At 49.8% G+C, this 20,096-nt stretch overlaps 1 protein-coding gene and 1 long non-coding RNA gene across 5 annotated transcripts in view; one reads left to right on the top strand and one right to left on the bottom strand.

Moving 5' to 3' along the window:
• Positions 1 to 18,798, bottom strand: part of PCDH9 (protocadherin 9) — a 733,344-nt gene extending 714,546 nt beyond the window's left edge. For 3 of the 4 annotated variants that reach the window (XM_069640630.1, XM_069640633.1, XM_069640631.1), the window contains exons 1-2: positions 18,667 to 18,798; positions 14,671 to 17,861 (exon numbers count right to left, since the gene is read on the bottom strand). In XM_069640630.1, the coding sequence (XP_069496731.1) occupies positions 14,671 to 17,724 (3,054 nt within the window). In that variant the 5' untranslated portion in view covers positions 17,725 to 17,861; positions 18,667 to 18,798. Of the gene's footprint in view, positions 1 to 13,374; positions 17,862 to 18,666 lie in introns of those variants that run through there. The other variant, XM_069640632.1, reaches the window with a different exon arrangement.
• A 43-nt stretch (positions 18,799 to 18,841) lies between these two features.
• The window catches only part of LOC138528762 (uncharacterized), a 70,205-nt gene continuing 68,950 nt past the window's right edge, over positions 18,842 to 20,096 (top strand). The window contains exon 1 of the long non-coding RNA XR_011284233.1: positions 18,842 to 18,940. This is a non-coding gene — a long non-coding RNA (uncharacterized lncRNA). The remainder of the gene's footprint in view (positions 18,941 to 20,096) is intronic.

The following is a 20,096-nucleotide window of genomic DNA, read 5'->3' as shown; positions in this document are numbered from 1 at the left end:
ATGTAGAGCGTTGTTCTACGAGGAAACAATAATACTGTGTTTCTAAAGCAAAATATTGTACTCCAACAGTATCTGGCCCCAGTCACTTGCAATGCACATGTATGACCCTCATCATGTAATCTAGGATGCACACCAAGAACTAGCCTTCTCCCCCAAAATCTTAAATAATTAAACAATAATGATGTTTCCCCCTAAACAAATTTCAATTGGATTTGAATAGAAGACACATAACAACATAGGAAGCATGAAACAAAAGACCATGGGATATGACATTGTTGGCTTAATATGTAGCAGGGAAAGTGCTAAGTGTGAAGTATTGCCCAGTTGCAAGTCTCAGTCATATGTGTGTGACTAACAACAAGTGTGAAGTCAAGTTAAGGAGAATGTTTCTTGCCTCTAACTCACATTCTCCAGCATTGGTCTCTTTCATAGATTCACATGCTGTGAATGTTCCCCGTCGTCAGGCTGGGAATCCTCGGTTACTTTTTGATTCCCCTTGACTTAGGCAAAAAGAACCTCACACCCTTGCTATGGGTATTTTTGATCCCCAAAAATTGTACTTCGAATAGCCCTAGACTACACCCTCCTATTCTTCTTCACCTCAGATTCTGACCCCATGTGAGTGGGTTTATCTGAAGGGGTGGAAGGAGAGCGCATGTCAATCTTCGAAAGATACCAATGCTGCAGAACAGGAGTTACAGGTAAGACACATTCTCCTTCTCCAGCATTGGAACTTTCAAAGATTCACATGCTGTGAAAAACTATATAGCAGTATAGAGACCTTGGAGGTGCATGCAGGTAAAAAATAAATACTAGCACACCTTACAGCAAGTCCATAGGATCGTACTGTATTTGAACAGGTGCTGTGGCACTGCTCTCCCTGTACGCATTTCTTCAGGATGCTGCTTTTCCAGGCAGTAGTGCTTTGTGGCACTGACCAGGTGGCCGCTTGGTACATGTCAGAGATCAGGATACCCGACCACCATGCCGCCAAAGCCACAGCAGCTCTTGTTGAATGTGCATGTGGGGGAGCTTGGAGGGGTTCCCCGCTGACTGTGACTGGACATGATAGCCGATGAGATCCATTTTGCTATGCCCTGCTTGGATAATTATTCATCGGGCTATATGCCATGAGATAGTGCATTGATTTCCTGAAGGACTCTGTCCCGTCAATGTAGTATTTTAATGTTCGCTTGAGGTCGAGCGACTGTAGTGCCACCTCTGCCAGTGACAAAGGCTTGCTAAAGAAAACTGGTAAGGCTATCGTGGAATTTTTGTGAAAATCCATGGGGACTTTGGGAACAAATCGTGTGTTTATCATGGGAAGTACCCTGTCCTTTTGGATCCACAAGTAGGGCTAGTTGATTGTGAGACCTTGCAGCTCTAACACTCTTCTAGCCGACGTAATAGCCACCAGGAAGGCCACTTTCCACGACAGGTATCCCAGTGGTGTAGAGGTCATAGGTTCAGATGGTTTCCTCATGAGCCTTGAAAGCATGTTGTTGAGGCTCCATTCTGATGATATCCTTTTTACTGGTGTAAAACTTCTGAAAATGCCTTTGAGGAAATGCTTTATATGTCTGTGTCTGTAGAGGGAAATGCCTTTCTCCCGTCTGGTGTACTTATAGATGGCCACCAAATGCACTTTAGTAGAGTTGTGGGCAAGGCCATGTTTGGTGAGGCCCAGCAGGTATGACAGTACCTCCTTTGGCGTCACCCGGAATGGGTTGAGCCCATTCTGGTTTTTACTGGCATTGGGTTTTGCACCACTTACAAAACCATTTCTACTTCAGACGGTATGATTTGCTAGTGGCAGGGGCTTCCACCATCGCTAGGACTTGTCAGCACTCCTGTGATATATTTAGGCTTCCAAACTCAGCGATGTCTGGAGCCACGTCGTCAGGGGAAGTGATTGGAGGTCATGTTGCAGAATTTTCCCATTGCCTTGTGTTATGATGTCTGGTTAATTGCTGAGTCAGACGGGTTTGTCCCTGGAAAGCTGGACCACTTGGGAGTACCAGGTCTGGCGTGGCCAGTCTGGTGCAATGAGGATCACCCTGCAGGTGTGACGCATTATCGTCTGTATTGTTCTGCGCATGATCGGGAACCTCGGGAATGCGTACACAAAGAGGCCATCTCACAGAAAAGCAAACCCATATCCCATTGAGCCATTTTGGGTTGATCTGAATAGCGTACTAGGCACACTTTTTGTTGTGGATCATGGCAAACAGGTCCACACTGGCCTGACCCCAGCTTTGAAACAGTGATTGTAGCGGTGAGGTGTTGAGCTCCTAATCGTGGTTTTGGGACATATGCCTGCTGAGGCTGCCCGCTGTCTAATTCTGTACCCTTGGAAGGTGTAATGCTTGAATGCTGATCCCATGGGCAATGGCCCTTTGCCATGTCAGTTGAGCTTCCTTGGACAACATACTGGATCTCGTTCCTCCTTGCTTTTGCAGATAATACATTGGGGTTGTGTTGTCTGTTAGGACTCCAGAATTTGGAGGAATGACTTAAGTGCTTACTGAACCACTCTGAGTTTGAGCACATTTCTATGCAGGGATGTCTCCTGGGGTGCCCATATCCCCTTGATGTGTAGTTGATCCATGTGAGTGTCCCACCCCTGGAAGGAGGCATCTGTAACCAGCCGGGTGTCGGGTGTTGGATCCTGAAACATTTCCCCTTGCAGACATTGGTTTTGTTTGCCCACCACTGAAGCCGTGAGCACAACTTGAGAGGGGTACACTCTTTGTCCCGCCATGATTCAGTAGTCTGGGACCAGTTCGCTGCCATGAACTCTTGCTGTGGTCTCATATGGAGTCTGCAGTGCAGGACTAGCCTTATGCACTACACCATCATCCTGAGTAGTTGCAGGCATTGTCATACTGTTTTTACTTTCATTTGGTGCAAATGACTTCAGCTGGGTCGCAAGGGCCTCTATTCTGTCGCTGGAGGGATGCACCCTGGGTTCTTGGGTGAAGAATTCCGCTCCAAGGAATGTGAGCCTCCTGGGTGGCCGTAAGAAGAATTTCTTGTAATTGATGGCGAAGCCCAATGTTTGAAATAGGCACACTGTTGCTTCTATGGAAGACTGTGTCCCCGGCCTGGATGGGGAGCGCACCAGCCAGTCACCTAAATAAGGATAGATGTGGTGTCCCTGTCTGTGAAGGCTGGCTGCCACTGGAACAAGATACTTTGTGAAGGTCCTCAGGGCCGACTTTAGGCCGAACGGCAGGACGTTAAGGTGATAATGTGATTCCCAGCCACAAACCGGAGGTATCTCCGGTGTCCTGAATGTACAGACACATGAAAATATGCATTCTGGAGATCCAGGGACGCGAGGTAGTCGTGATGCTGCATTACTTCTATGACCCATTTTAAGGTGATCATAGTGAACTGCTGGTGCTCAATAAATTTGTTTAACCTCCTTCGGTCTGGAATGGACCTCCATTTTCCATCCCGTTTACAGATGACGAAGTACCAGGAGTAGACTCCCTTTCCCCTTTGGTCCCTGCAGACTATTTCTATGTCCCTTTTTTGCAGCATGAGCTGCACTTCTCTTAGCAGTGCAGTATTGTGTGCCTGCGGCTGGTGGTTTGGAGGTATGGGAGGGGGTGTTTGTTTGAACTCTAGTAGGTGCCCGTATAATACCAAATCCAGCACCCATTTGTCTTTTGTTATTTTTTCCCAGTCCCGGGCAAACCTGGAGATCCTCCATCTCAGGGCACAGTGTGATGGATTGTCACTGTTGGGTCTACCCTGCCGTCCCCTCTGGGAACCAGAGAGCTGCTTGCGATGCTCATTTTGTCTGAAATCGTTTGGTTTTTTTGTATCTTTGTATCCCTGGTAAGCTCTGTTGTACCCCTGAGAGTAACATCTCGAGCCCCTACAGTACTGACGTCACTTGTTGGATGAGGACATAAATGTTCTGCCGGCTTCTCCCCTGAACTGACGAAAGGGCCAATGGTTCTGCAGGGATGTTAACAACCTGACTGTGTCAGTGTCCGTTTTAATTGTTTTTAGAACTTTGTTGATCTTGGGTCCGAACAGCTTGTCTCCCTCGATGGGCATGTCCACTATTTTATGGTGGACATATGGCCTGAAATCCGTACATCGGAGCCACGCTTGCCTTCTCAGGACCACCCCGTTGGCCACCCAGTTAAAAACTTTTTCGACCAGGTCCACCACCATGTTGATCCCCATGTTGGAGGACTCTTCCCTTCCTTCAGGAATGCCTTTGCCTCCATACACTTCTCCACTGGGAGATGCTCCAAGATTGGAGCGAGTTTACGCCACATCTCCTTATCATGTCTGCCTATGATGGCTAATGAGTTGGCTGCTTTTACTGTCATGGCTCCAATCGCTAAGACCTTTTTACCAAAAGCGTCCTGCTTTCGCGCTTCATTGTCTGGTGGTATTGCGCACTTTTGTTTGTTGGATTTAGCTTTCCGGCTTGCCGCTGCCGAGACCCCTGACTCGAGAGAAGGATGTGAAGTCAGGCATTTTGGTGCATTCTCCGCTGGGTTGTACTTCTTATCAAGACAGCCTTTTACCGCTGGGATTGTGAATGGTTGTTTCACTCTTCTAAATCCCACCTGCCAGGCATGATCGAGGACGTTGTTGATCTTCCTTGTGATGTAGACATTGCTGTGGTAATGCTGGCTGAGGCGGTGGTAAAGTAAAGCCAGCATTACTGGCTTCATCAGAGCTGCATCGAGCGGAGTGATGACCCTCTGCAGGGACGAGAGCACTTGCATGGATAGTAGGGCCTGTGGATTGGTTAACAGTGCCCTTGCTTCCCTTTGTTGGATTTGTATGTGGGTGGGTCCTGTGGGCGGTGCTTGCCCTGCCTCTCCCTGTAGTTGTTGCGGTGCCTGACCTGCCTCCTCATGTGGCTGTCTGACTGGTAGGTCCCCTTCCAGAATATGACTCTCTGGCATTGTTGACCTAGCTGGAGTCTACTCCTGCATTATTATCAATGGTTCTGAGTCCGATTGCTGGTGCTATGCTATGAAGTCAGCGTCAACCTCACAATGTAATATCTCCTCTGGCGTTACATCTGAGTACTGGATAGGAGAGACCTGGCTGACGTGCTCTGGTTATGTCGGTGCCTCTTACTGGGGATCCTGCACCTCCTGACGAAGTTCTCGTCCCTCTGTTGACTGGGCTTTCTTCCATGGCATCTTGGGGTCACAGGCCAGGGTGACGTATCTGTGTTTGTGCAGTGTTTGTCCCTGGCTTTCTTTGTCAACAAGACCGATTTATGGTGTGTCGTAGATGAGCTTGTTTTGTGGAATGTCGTGGACGAGCTGGACTTTGAGTGGACGACGCCGATTTGTGGAGCATCGTTGACAAGCTGAACTTGCAAAGGGTCGTTGAGATGGTTGTTTAATGCAGCATTGTGGAAGGGATAGACGCCTGGTGCTTTGTCGCCGGTGACGTCGACGGGCTGACCAAATGCAACTCCTTCTCTGTGGTCGTGGTGTGCTTATGCACCTTGTGTGCGGCAACGGCTTTCGTTGATGTGTCTTTAAGCTTATTCAGTGTGGCCGATGGTGGCAAGGTACTTATGTCTACTGCCACGGCGGTTGTGCTCCCCACAGCTTTTGGGTGACTCTTGTGCCCCCTCCCTGCGGATGCAGCAAATTTGACGAGGCCTCGCCCACTCTCGCTGGCCTTGATTTTATGCTTGTGCTTTCGTACTTGCTGCTGACTTGCCACCTTCTGCTGCTGACATCCGTTCTGGCGATGACTGGCCATCCCCTTGGTCTTTCGGCTGTCGATGATGGATCATAACCGTAGGCGACCCTGCGCTTCATCTTCTTCATTCGCCGCTCCTCCTGCCTGGTCCTTACCCTCGAACGCAGTCGTTTCCCCATGAAGGCAGCCATGCTCTTGATGGATTCGATGTTGGAGGGGTGTTCAGGGTGGTTCCCCTCATTGAGCCAGCAGACCAGCCTTCTATTTCTAACTTAGAGAGTCTTAGAGCGAAGACCTCAACAGATAAAGGCAAAGGCAGTATATACAGTCGGAGTGCTTATCTCTCTCTCATGTATGTTTTTGAGGCCACAAGTGGCACAGGGCTTAAAAAGGTGTCTCCTTTTTCCCTCCCCCCCCAGGAAACTTCCACACCCTGAAGTATTCGACCTGATGTTGTGGTACAGAAAATTGCTTCTTTTGAAGATGTTGTATTGGATGATTTTTAATGTAATATTCTGTTAAAGCCAGAGAACTCTGTCAGCAGAACACATGGTTAGAATCTGAGTGGAAGAGGAAGAGGAGGGTCTAGTCTGGGGTTACTCGAGGTCCCATTGATGGGGCCCAAAAACATGCATAACAAGGGTGTTGGGCTACAAAATGTAGGTTCTTCTTGCCTAGGGGAAGGGGAATCAAAAAAGTCATTGATGATTCCCATCCTTACAACAGGGAATATTCACAGCATGTGAATCTATTAAAGATCCAATGCTGGAGAAAGAAAGGTTCTCTATTGGGATATCTTCTTGCTTTTGATAAATTGTAAAAGTTCCACATAATGCATGTCTCCTTCGATCACTATGAAGTGAAGTGGTGGAACTTTGAGTTGAGTTGGGTTATTGTGCTGTGCGTAGACATTTTCTTCTGTGTCACTGTTCATTCACAATTAACGCTCAAGAGCTCTCCCTTCAAGGGACACCTGCCTTCTCCTTCTACCTTATAATTGAATTTAGCTCTGACATTCGATTCAATCGCCAGGTTGTTTTTCCTTATAAAGAAAATGCTGCTATTTCACTTGATTCATTCAGGACTACTGAAGACAATATTTCTGAAGTGCTTCAACAAACTGCTGCCCAGATTGGAGTGATTCCAGGTGGGATCTCATCAATCACACCACTTCATATTAATGCACCCTGGGTCTCCCTGATAAAGAAATGTATGCATTAAAATACCACAAACTCCCCAGACCAAAAGAGCGGGACCAGGGAAAGATTAGAGGGAAGGTAGTTCACATGACAGAAGGAAATTGTGACACTTCTATTTATAAAACGAATGAGTTTGAAAATATCCAATTGTGTACTAAGCAAGATGTTTGACTACCCCGGACTTCAACTGCTGTCCAGGAGAATTAGTACATTGTACGTGCGTGATGTGGCACATTGTTATTTTGGATTTTATTCTCTCTGCTTCGCAGACTGTTGGATTGATGGGTTAAGGAAAACTTCACCAACTATGTTAGTCTCACTTTATGTATTATAATTTCAAATAGTCCCAAAGATATTGTTTAAAAATAGAACAGGAGGTTTTCCAAAAAAAGTGCCATCTATTGTTGGCAGGTTGTGCAAGCACATGAATATTGGCAACTGCGACACATTGGGCAAATTGAACTCAAGCCTGCTTGAAATGGTTTGTCATCTGGTGTAAATCAGGCAAAGCAGCTCCAGCTTTGTGTGGAAAATTGTAAAGAAGCGGCAATAGAGTGCTGGGGTCATATACAATACATTATGAGTCTCTGTTGATGTGCTTGCTCAAAACACTAATGAAAAGTGTCCTTGGCATGGATATAATTAATCTTCCAGCTGTGACATTTTTCATAGGGATCCTTATTGAAAAGTGTTGACATAAATGGCAAGCTACGTTGAAGAATTGTTCCGTTGATTGGGTGGTTATGTGTTTAAACAGCGGCAGAGTGTTGGCAGCTAATAGCAAACGCCATTTATTAGCATATTGCAACATGCTGACATCGATACGATTGTCGTGAGGAAGAACTGAGATGGTGGAGTGAAGAGGAGCTGATCATGATCATACGAACTGTGATGTGGTGGGTTGTGCGTGTGTGTGAGAGAGACAAAGAGAGAGAGAGAAAGAGAGAGAGTGAGAGAGAGAGAGAGAGAGAGAGAGGAAGAGTTAAAAAGAGACCGTTCAAAGGCTCCTGTTAATCAAAACCAGCAAAACACTAATTTCTAAAAGCAGTGACAACTTGGTGGCTGCTGCCACGAGGCCACAATCACTGATTTGCACCCTTGTCTTATCCGAATTCCTCTTCACAACTAGATTCTACAACATTCTTGCATCAAAGTTTGCGTGATTGTGCACTCTGGTCCCCAATTGTGCCTGGCTACTGCACTGGCTGCTATGGCAACTTATATAAGAAACTGGTCCCTTTCTTTATGTGAAACTTACTCAGCAAAAAAATGTGGAATACAAGCATTAACAAATATTAGGACAGTCCATCTGACCCACACCTTCTGCTTTGAACTTTCGGGACTGAAAAAATCACAGGCGTAGTATTGAGTCAAAACTGGACCGGTCTAGTTTCTAATAGGTTTAGACAAAGTGACGGTATAGAGTGAAAATCACTATTTTTCCCTGGGGGAGTGGGGTTCTGGGGGGGGTTGTGTTTCTAAATCTGTCACGTCGCAGTCGCACACCAGTGTGTGCAGAGGCTGAGAGGCACAGCCAGGGTTTGCCTTGGAAGACAGAAGTTGGCTGTCAGGTAAGTGTGTCCGTTTGCGTGTATGTGTACATTGTGGTGTAATGTGAAGGGGACTAGGGATGCGTGTCTGTATTAGTGTGTGATTGTATATATGTATATGTTTGTAGGGGTTTGTTCAAGATTGTTAGTGTGGGGAGAGTGAGCAGGATTAAAGGACCGGTTTGAGGGTGGAACCCACCTATTTCAGAGGTTAGGGCGGAACCCTTTAAAAAGAGATGTTTTGCAAATATTAAAGGCCACACCAAACCTGGCGGAAAAAAGGTAATTATTATGTGTTCGGCCTTAAGTATTCGAGAATATCACAAGGAAACACAATTACGCTTGATTCCATCCAGTTCAAGATGAGCAGATGTGGTCAAACTGTAGCTGGCCCTCCCTGCTAATTCTGAATGAAGATTTGATTCTTCTAAAAATGCTTTACCAGATTTGAAAGTCTATCGTTCTGAGCATTACATTTTTTAAGAGTACTCCAGAATTTTCAGATAGGGGTGTTGCTTGCACCACATGGAACGCTTTGAGAACAGCTGTCTAAAACACGAAAATAGCAGGGACTGACAAAGAGCTATTTTTTAGGGGAGCCAGGAAGGGTGTGCATGTGGTTTCACTTTGACCTTCTCTATGAAACTTGGGAAATTGGTAATAGAATGAAAAGATAAGTGGATACATGGAACTTTTGTAGGATTACCCATCTAGCTACATCCCAAGAAATATTGTGTGGTATAGAAATAAAGTTGGAGTGAGTCGACTGTAACGTGGATACCCTTACTATAACATTCTTCTTGAAAGAATGATGCCAGTGACAATTACATGTTTACATAAAAATACCCATCAGGATTTATATAGGGGATATTTACTTTTCTCTTTTCTCAGTACTGTTATCCACTTCTAATTTGAAGTTTTGTTTGACTTTGGGCCAAAAGAACCATTGGTAGCAAAATGTGAACTGTGAGGGGTGACACTGATATGATTTCCCTGGGGAAGAAAAGAGATGGTGGAGTGGAGATGAGCAGATCATTCGACCTGTGAAACGGTGCACGTGTGTGTGTGTGAGAGAGAGTGTGAGAAAGAGAGTGTGTGAAAGAGAGAAAGAGAGAGAGAGAGAGAGAGAGAGAGAGAGAGAGGGAAAGAGAGAGAGAGATAGAGAGAGGTAGATATGGGTAGAGGGTTCACTAGGGCTGTGTGTCAGGAAAGTTTAATACAAGGAGAGCCGTGCAAAGGTTCTTGTTAAACAAAAACAGCACGACATTGTAGTTTCTGAAAGCAGAGACAACATGGTGGCTGCTTCCAAAAGAAAACTGAAGGAACCTCCCAAGGTACTGAATGCCCTCCCCCAGGTCAAACTACATAATAATGTATCCAAAAAACAAAATGCTTTACTCCTTCTTCATCTTAGTTTATCTAAAAGACAAATGAGTCTTTACTGTCTTCACATTCCTTCTGTGATTAACGAGGTCGACAGTGTTGGCCAATGCATTTCGGACAAATAGTCCATCTTCAGGATATCAAACGGTCATGTAGCAGGAATGGGAAACGTCTCAATATTACTTAATTGGAAGCATGCTACAGTTGGAACTTATGTTGCACACGGGAAGTTATGGACTAACAATCTGCATACTTAAGCTCAAATCCTGAGCATAGTATCTGACCAAAGTCAGTACTCGGCATGTTGTATGCTGCATGATGCCAGAATCAATTATGTACACGCTTCTCTTAACCGAACTCTTCTTTACAATTAGTGATTATAAAACATTATTTCATCACATTTTGCTTGCTTGTATACCCGGGTCCTGTCTCAGGCCTGTATCCTGCACTGTGCTGCTATGTCAACTTATATAAGACACGGTTCCCTTTCTTTGTGTGAAAATTATTCAGCATAAAAATGTAGTACAGAAACATCAACATCTGATCCACACCTACTGCTTTGAAATTTCAGGATTGAAAAAATGGAAGGCTCAGGGTGGAGACAAGACTGGACAGGTCTAGTTTCTTATAGGTTTAGACACAATTATGCTACAATACAGCCAGTCTCAGGTGACCAGATGTGGTTAAACCACAGCTGGTACTCCATGCGACTTTTGAATGAAGTGTTGAATCATCTAAAATGCTTTATCTGATCTGAAAGACAATCATTCTGCTTGGTACGTTTTTAAGAGTACTTCAGAATGTTAAAATGGTGGTGATGCTTGCAGCGCATGGGACAATTTGATAGGCTGTCTATAACACCAAAAGAGTGGGGACTGAAATAGAGCTATTTGTGAAGGGAAGTCGGGAAAGGTGTGCATGTGGTTTTACTCTGACCTTCTCTATTAAGCTTGGGAATTTGCTGATCGAATGAAAAGGTATGTGGATTCCACAGAACTTTCTATAGGATTACCCATCTAGACACATCCCAGGAAATAATCTGCTGAATAGAAATAAAGTTCGACTGGATCGACTGTAACGTGGATACCTTTACTATAACATTCTCCTTGACAGAATGGTGCCAGTGACAATGCAATGCCTACGTAAAAATACCCATCAGGATTTGTATAGGAGATCTTTACTTTTGTCATACTTTTAGCCACTTCTCATGTGAAGTTGTGTTTGACTTTGGGCCAATTGAAGCATTGGTAGCTAAATGTGAACTTTGACCAATGGCATCCTTGTTCCGCTCTTTAACAGCATTTTTAAACGGTATACAATCGACTGAAACCTTGACACAATGGGACCTTGCCCTTCCAGTGGAACAACTCAAACACCCTTGTGTGCACTCAGAAACGAAACAGCAGAATTCCGGAAAGAGTGGCAAGATGAATGAGACCCAAAGAGCACCACCGATTGACAAACTAATGACCCTGTATATTTGCCCATTTGCAGCATTCCGTGTTTTATCTGCGCTTGTTTATTTCATTCTGGGATATAGGAGATGGTTGTGCGGTGTGACCGCGTTTTCTCAACTTACTTATAGCTAGTCTGTATGTTCTGCTACAGAGTGTGATGGTGAAAGAAGGTGTGCTCGTGTGTGTAACCCACTAGTTAGAAATGGAACTGGTGTCTTTGTTCTGCACTAGATCACCAAATAAGTGACGTGTGTGTCTGGAACTGCTTGTCGAATGGCTGATTGTAGGCTGTGTCATCTGAAAAGTGTTGTGAGAGAAGATTGTATAGTAAGGTTGCCTTGCGTAGCATTTTGTCACATGCCATGCTCGCGGCAGTAGATTTCAGGACCATGCACAGCTCCTTGCAGGAAAGAACCTGCTGCACATTCATCTAAAGGACAGAGCTAGCAAAGCATTCGACAGCCAGTGCTGGTGAAGCCGGTGACGCGTGCGTGTGCCAAGGACATGGAACCCACTGCACATGTCCGTGCTAAATAACGAGTGTGCACAACTTGTCTGACAGAACTCTACATCTCTAAACAAAGTGTCATGACGGTCGAAACTGTGCACAAAGTACATCACGGCATTACAACGTTTCTGCACCTAGGTCCGGTGGTCTCGAATGTGTGCACAAGTGCCTCAAAGTGATCTAAAGTGCGTGTATCAAGTGCCTTACGTTCTAGTTACGTGTGTGCGTAATGCACATGCATGTGATCTATTCTATACACAAAATGCCCCAGGTGTTCTAAAATGTACACACCGTGGTCATGATTCACAAAGCGTTTTGCAATGGGCTGGACACATTGAAACACGCGTTGTGAACCAGACCCGGATCTTAGAGCGTTCTGCAGCGTAAGCACAGGGTGCCTCACGGTTTTTTTTGGTGTGAGGACAACAGTATTATAGTATGCATATAACATGTTTCATGGTGATCTATATTCTGTATGGGACGAGTCTCGGAGTGGTCTGAACTGTGCACAAAAACCACACAAAATATCTTACCGTGATCGTTACTGTGTACGGGATATGTAGCCCTTGGCTGTGCACAATGGTATTGCAGAAAGTGCCTCCTGATGCTCTGAACTAAGTACAGGACGCGCGTGCGTGCGTGTGCGTGTGTGTGTATCAGCGCGGTCCCAAGTCAGTGCAGGGACGGCCTCGCGTGGGTGCCTGCGTGTGAAGTGTTAAGAAGGGAGAGGATTGTGTTGTCTGGGAAGCCATGGATTGGACTGTCTGGCATGCCTCAATCCAGACTACACTGCAGCGCACGAGTCAGCTTCTGCCTCAGACGAGTCGCAGGATGTAAATGGGTCACCGTTTTCATATCTTTAACATCTGTTGTTTATACCCAAGAAAGGACACCTGGGGCAAGAAAATGAATTCCCCACTTGCTGTCAAGTGAGTTAGCGAACAGCAATAAACAGCTTAGTGTAAAGCTTGCGGCTACAATAAAAACTGCTGTCGATAAAGAGTGGCTGATAAGACTTTGCTGTAAAGCCCCGAATGAAAGCGACCGACAAGCATGGGGAGAATGAACCAGCACCCCTCCTCCGATCCACCACCCCACCCCCCAGAGCGCCACACTCGTTTCAAGCAGCACCTTGTTCAACAATATACGGAAATATATGAGCAGAAGAAAACTCTGACCGACTTTCAGAAAGCATGCAGGGAATGGTATATGTGTTCTATGCCCTGACCCTGTGAACAGTTGGTCCAGACAAGTACACACATATATGTGTGTGTGTATAGTGGGCCTGTGAGGCTGGCTGTGCATTCAATCTTGTGCGTATGGTTCTATGCAGCGGAATATCACAACGTTCTGCTGCGCCCCTTCCCTCTAAGCATATCCATCTGTGAGTATACAATCGCCTCCCCTGAGAACAGACTACCTAGAGATCAACACTGCACACGTGCGTTGCTCACTACGCTAGACATCGCACGAAGCCTGTGGGGTCAGTGCAATTGGATACGGGAGTGGAGGAGATTGCTTTGGCGGTGGCACCCGATTGATCCCCTCCTCCCACCCCCCCCCCCCCCCGTGCCTGTACTCTACTGCACCTGGCCAGCGCAGACGACATAGTGCCGTAGCGCCACCTACAGGTAGCACGGACCGTCCCTGTGAGTGCCAACAGCCAATGAAACCGCGGTGGATTTAAATCGGAATTATCGAGGCATTAGAGGACCTAAGAATAACTAAGGCGGGATTTGAAATATGAGTTGCCCGGCGGTAATCCTGCTCCACGGGTAATATTTCACGCAGGAAGCTAGCAGCATCTGCTCTGCACGCTGTCCAACACACACCAGAGCGGATGTTTATGTGGAGCACGTGCATTAACAGTAAGCGTTGCACCTTCCTGTCCGAAGAAAAGAAGCTTGAAGCTGAGAAGGCGAAATGTCTGGGACAGCTGTACTCTGGGCAGCATATTAGTGTCTCTGGGCACGAGGCGAGGGGTGGATGCCACTATTTAAGTGTTGCATCAAACCGAGTTTGCTTGGAAGTCGTGGTCGTCAATTGGGCACAGGATATGGTGGTGCTCTAGTGGATTGGGTTGTGCATTAGGCTGGCAGATGTTAAAGAAAGGTGCCTGCTATTAGATATAGCAGTGGTCACTTGTTTTGCTATCAGTTTCCCCTGATGTATGTCGTGGACATGGGCTGTTCGATAAAGAGTGGCCGTGTCCTGCACATTATGTTTCAATATGTTGCCATTATTATCATGAACCGCGACAATTAGCACGGACAATACAGGAAGCTCAATCAAAAGGGGTGCATGAAAGATGTAGCTAAATGAAAGATGGGTAAGTGTTTGAGAGGTAACACATGCCTGCTCTGACAACCCAAAAGAATATACATCAGAACTGAGCAACTCTGAATCACGCCTGGGAGAAGCTAACATTAACACCTTGCATCATAACACCCCACTGCAGGAGATCTGTAACCATGTACTTTGAGCGTCAGCTGCACAAGCAGGCGGCCCTGTCCTGAGCTGGAGCCCGCACGGGTCCCATTGCTATCACGCACAGCCCACGGGGCTTGTGCAGCACGCTCCAGGCCACTGTGCAGTGCAACACTTCCCAGATGCAGCATCATACATCATTTTTGGTACATTGCAATCACTTTTTATCGTGTACATGTTATACTGTGTAACTCTCACAGACTTGGATAAGTACTACAATCCGCTTTGAATCGCTGGGTGTCAAAGGGCGCTCTTTCTGTCTCCTCGCTTCAAAATACACAGACTAAGCCAGGGTGGGTGCAAAGAGGCGCCCTAGTGGCACTTTAATACTGGTTGATAGGGCACTTGTAAGCAGTACTTATAGACCAGTAAAAGTGCTCGTTTACCTGTCTGGTGTGCAGGGGGCCCTTGGCCTTGAAGCCGCCCTGGGAGCTGCACTCTGAGGCACTGAAGTGGTCTGAGCTAGTGGAAGAGCGTTTGGAGAGCGTGTCGCAGCCCCCCACAAAGGTGTTGTCCAGGGGCAGCTCCTGGATGACGTGGTGCTTCTTCACCGACACAGGGGTGTCCGCCTTGAGGTGGAAGGCGGCCTGCGGCGAGGCGGACTTGTAGTGCTTGGCCAGGTCGGGGCTGTTGGGTTTGAAGGTGCTGGGCGGCGTGGCGCCCCAGTCAAAGCGCCCTATGCCCTGCTCCTCCAGCTCGGCGGGCAGGCTGATGGTCCCGTTGATGGGCACGTCGTGGTGGTGGTGGTGGGCCGCCTCGCCCGGCTTGGCCTCCTCGATGGTGACAAAGTTGAGCAGGGAGCTCTTGGGCGCCTTGCGCTTGCGGCGCTTCTTCTTCTTGGCCTGCTTGCCCTCCTGGTGGGGCGACATCCACTCGGCGCCCTGCTTGCTGCGCTGCGCCGCCTTGAAGCGGGCGGCGTGGCGGCAGCGCATCAGCACGGTCACGAAGATGACCACCAGCACCACCATGGCCCCGGCCACGATGGCGATCATGAGCGTCAGGTAGTCCTCGTTCTGGTAGGACTCGCTGGCGCCGCTGATGGTGCGGTCCAGGGGGGTCTCCATGGTGCGGCGGATGAGCTCGTAGATGTGCGAGGCGTTGCCGGCCGTCTCGTTGACGAACAGGAAGACCATGACCAGCGTATGCAGAGACTTGGGGTAGCCGAAGTCGCTGATGTTGACCACGAGCCGGTGCAGGCCCGCGTCGCCCGCCACGGGCTTCTCCTCCAGGGTGATGTTGCCAGTCACCGGGTCAATGCGGAAGAGCCCCCGGTGGTTGCCGCTCACGATACTGTACTTTAGTTCTGCGTTCATGCCCGTGTCGCTGTCCACGGCGAAGACCTCGGCCACCACGGAGCCCGGGATGGCCTGCGGGGGCACCAGGCGGAAGGAGTGGTTGGAGGGCGGCGAGAGCACCACGGGGCTGTTGTCGTTCACGTCCATGATGTTGATGGTGACCCGGGCGGCGGCCGAGCGCGGCGGTTGCCCGCCGTCCACCGCGCGCACGTCGAACGTGTACGAGCCCTGCTGCTCCTTGTCGAACGACACGTTGGACTTGATGACGCCCGAGCGCGGCTCGAGCACGAAGTTGTTGTCCTGGTCGTTGAGGAGCGAGAGCTCCACGGCCCGGTTCGGGCCGGCGTCCGGGTCGGTGACCGTGATCACGCCCACCGTGCTGTACTTGGGCAGGTTCTCCGACACGAAGAAGTGGAAGTGGCTGTGCGTGAACTTGGGGCTGTTGTCGTTCTCGTCCAGCACCGTGACGACGACGGCCGCCTGGCTCTGGAGCGGCGGGCTGCCGCCGTCGCGCGCCGTCACCGTGAAGACGTAGCGCTCCTGCTCCTCGCGGTCCAGCACGCGGGCCGCCGTCAGCACGCCCGTGCGCCGGTCCAGCTCGAAGGACGAGGCGTTGGGCCCCAGCTGGTAGACCAGCTCGGCGTTGCGGCCGCGGTCCTCGTCCGTGGCCGTCAGCGTGGCCAGGTAGAGGCCGCGCCGGTTGTTCTCGGGCACCGAGAGCTCCAGCACGGGCTGGCTGAAGATGGGCGGGTTGTCGTTCTCGTCCTCCAGCTCGACGCGCACGGGCGCCGACTGGTTCAGGCTGGGCTTGCCCGTGTCGGCGGCCACGATGCGGAAGTTGAACTCGCGGGCGCCCTCGTAGTCCAGCGGGGCCGAGGTCTCCAGGAGGAACTGGTTGTCGTAGACCGACTTGAGGTGGAAGGGCACCTCCTTCTCGAGGAAGCAGATGACTTTGCCGTTCACGTCCGTGTCCCGGTCGGTGACGGTGATCAGGGCGATCTTGGTGTGCACGGGCTCCTTCTCGGAGAGGTAGACGGTGCCGTTGATGGGGCTGATGATGTAGCGCAGGTCGATGTTGGGCGGGTTGTCGTTCACATCTGTCACGTTAATGGTCACCGTGGCCCGGGCCGGCGTGGAGCTGCCGTCGGTGGCCAGCACGGACACCTTGTGCACAGAGGCCTCCTCGCGGTCCAGGGGCCTCTGCACGGTGATCAGGCCGCTGCTGCTGTTCAGGGCGAAAAGTTTTTGGGTGGCCGGGGTGACCTGGGCGCCAAAGACGTAGCGGATGTCCGCGTTGCTGCCGATGTCTGCGTCGGTGGCGTGCAGCTGGATGACCGAGGTGCCGGTGGGTGCGTTCTCGGGGATGTGCACCTCCACCTGGCTCTCCTTGAACACGGGCCGGTTGTCGTTGACGTCGCTCACGGTCACCTGCAGGATGGCCGTGCTGGACTTCTGCATCTTACCCCCGTCCTCCACCTTGATCTTCATGACATAGGTGTCCTTCAGCTCCCGGTCCAGGCTCTGCTGCACGATCAGCTGCGGCCACTTCTCGCCCTCCGGGGTCTCCACGATGTCCAGGCCGAAGACCCGCTGCCCGTTCAGGAGCTCGTAGTGCTGCACCCCGTTGGTGCCCGTGTCGGGGTCCACCGCCGAGGGGATGGGGAAACGGCTGTTGATGAGGGTGTTCTCCGGGATGGAGATGTTGATGACGGTGGAGGGGAACATGGGAGCGTTGTCATTGATGTCGTTCACGATGATTTTGATTTTAATCAGTCGGAAAAAGTCATTAGGCAGGATGACAACTTCTAACTCGAAAAAGCACTCGTTGCCTCCGGAGTAGGCGGGCCCGGGGCAGAGCTTTTCCCGGTCGATCTTGGTGGAGGTGGTGAAGATCTCTCCGGTGCTGCCGGAGACTTTCACGAGCGGGGAGTCCCCAGCCTTGGACACCAGGCGGTACACCAGGCTGGCGCTGGTCCCGGTGGCGGGGTTGATGTGCGAAATGTTGAGGTCCTTTGGTATGTTCCCAATGGGCACGTTTTCGGGCAGCTCCTCCTTGATGGTGTAAATGAGCTCCTGGGCAATGGCCGAGTCCAGCCGCAGGCAGGCGGTCAGGGCGGCCAGCAGGTAAAAATCCTTCAAGTCCATGGTGGTTGGCCGGATTGCTCCTCTCCGGGGCGCTGGGGTTCACAGGTTCCTTCCGTGGATGTCTGTGCGGCGTGCAGTCGGCGGCGTTCATGGGCTGCAGAGGAGCTCACATGTCACGTCAGATCTGGAGCCAGCAGCTGCCAACAGAATCACACAGACAGATCATTGTTGTATCTCATGAAATATGCCATGATTTCGCTCTATGATTCAACATTTTGGAACACCCCCACAGGAGAATATCATGTACATTCATGTCGACATTATTATGGGCTTTCTACGCATGCAGGCGTGTGTGTGTGCACTTATTAACACAGGCGCGCGTACAGATGCACAACATGCAAACATGGGATGCACTCACGTTGACACTGTACATCACTTGTGATTTGCAAGTGCCAACTGCCCAGATGTGGATTTGGTGAACAGGCACTGGCATTATCCGCACGTACGACCAATGAAATGAAGTACTTTCCTGATTAACTGCAGGCAGTTTCCCCACACCCCCCTGAACATGGTGCCGTTCGTCTCCGTCACACGCGCGCACTCTTTAACGGTTGAACCAAAAAACAGCCTTTGTGCACTCACCACCATGCCCCCTAACTACACTGACAGCTGCCAAACAGAATTTGGTCTCGCCCCCGCCTCCACACACACACACACACACACACACACACACACACACACGATGTATGTTTTCTTTCTAGAACACGCTCCCCGCTGCCTCGCTCGCTGCACTGAGAGGGCACAGCACACGCTATTCACAACCAACGTGTGCCACCCGTTATTCAAGGAAACCCGCCCCAGGCTAATAATACCCCAGTGAAGGCACGTACAACTTCCGAAACTAGAAGGGGGTGGGCATGGGACACCTGCCATTCACAGGAACAAAGCGGAACAAGAATGTGCATTTTGCGGAGCGTGCCGGGGAAGCGCGCGCTGTCTTACCACAGATCGTGTCCTCGGGATGTGGGCGAGCAGCTACCTCAAGGGAAAGAATGCAGTGTAACGTCCATGCAGGTAGCCGTGACAGACGCAGCCCCCGGCTGCGATGGTTTTTCCGACTGCAGATTTACAGAGGTGCAAAGGCTGCAGGCTCCTGCCAGGATGGAAACGGCCAGCTCTGCCCAACACTAATCTCGTCTGCATGAGGCTGTGTGGGAAGCGCATGCCGTGCGATTAGTTCCAGTCGAAAGGAGGGGGTGCAGACCCAGGGGATCAGGTGAGCATTGACAAACACACACACGAAGGCTTGATCTCCTCAAAAATGCATATAGGACTAGACAAAGGCGTTCACATCCGGCTGATTATATGCATTTTATGAATGCATGTGTTAGAACTTGAGCGATTGGCCATTTGCCTCGTACAAGCAACTGCGGTAAGAGTAAAAATCTGTTCCATCCCATATGGCAGAAAGAAATTCTTTTGGCACCAGTTTCAGAAAATCATCAAAAATAAAGCAAGACCATGAAGAACGGATTCCTCAACTATTGTGTGCTGTTCCAACTCCACGCATGATTGCCATTTAGTGGGACGATGTAATCCTCTCTATGCCGTTCCTGTCCAGGTGAGAAACAGATGTGTTGCAAATAGGGGTAAAATGTCGATGCAGATCCAGGTAGACTCCGCGTTAGTCCCAGTGATGCTCCCCCTGCAGGCCTTCCAAGCGCATCCCATCCCTGTGCAGGAGCAAAGGCTGCAACTTCTTGTCAGAGCAGATCCTGCGCATCCTTGTGCCCGGAACGCGCCGAGGAAACAGTACAATCCATGGGGCTGCAGGCTGCTGGTGACTGCTGGGAGCCGCGGCGGGAAGATGAGCTTCCTCTCTCACACACACACTCTCAACTGCATTTCTTGATGTAACTCTGAATAAACCCAGATGGCAGGCGGGTGCTGAGAACTAGTCTCGCCCCCGTCGCTTCTGATTGGCCGTCGCGAAGCAGCTTCTGTCTGAGAGCCCCTATGAGGCCAATCAGAAGTGTAATAAGGCGGGTCTGGGTTCAGTACCAGCCACCCTCTCCTTCATGCGGCAGTGGATTGGCCGCCGGTCCCGTCGCTTAGGGCAGGGGCGGGTGACAGCGGGTCTGCTGGCTGTTGAATCCTTAATGGAGCCGCCAGAGCCGCTGCGACCTCTGCTCACGCTGCTCCTCCGCAGCCGTTGGGTCTGGCAACAGTAAGGGGGTTGGGACTCGGAGGCCGCCGCAGGGGCAGCCAGGGCACCGCAGGGAACATCCTTTGAGAGAAGCAGAGTGCGTCCAGGAGCGACCGACGAACGAGAATGCATACCCGCTTGGAAAAAAGGCATCGGTTCATATGCACCTGTGCCAAGCAAGGGCTTCAAGCCCAATGCACTGCAAGGAGTGTCATAGATCCCCACC

Source organism: Ambystoma mexicanum, chromosome 7q (assembly GCF_040938575.1).
Source record: "Ambystoma mexicanum isolate Mex_15411 chromosome 7q, UKY_AmexF1_1, whole genome shotgun sequence".
Classification (NCBI taxonomy): Eukaryota; Metazoa; Chordata; class Amphibia; order Caudata; family Ambystomatidae; genus Ambystoma; species Ambystoma mexicanum.
The sequence above is the reverse complement of the archived record's forward strand: the minus strand, read 5'-3'. Positions and strand labels throughout refer to the sequence as shown.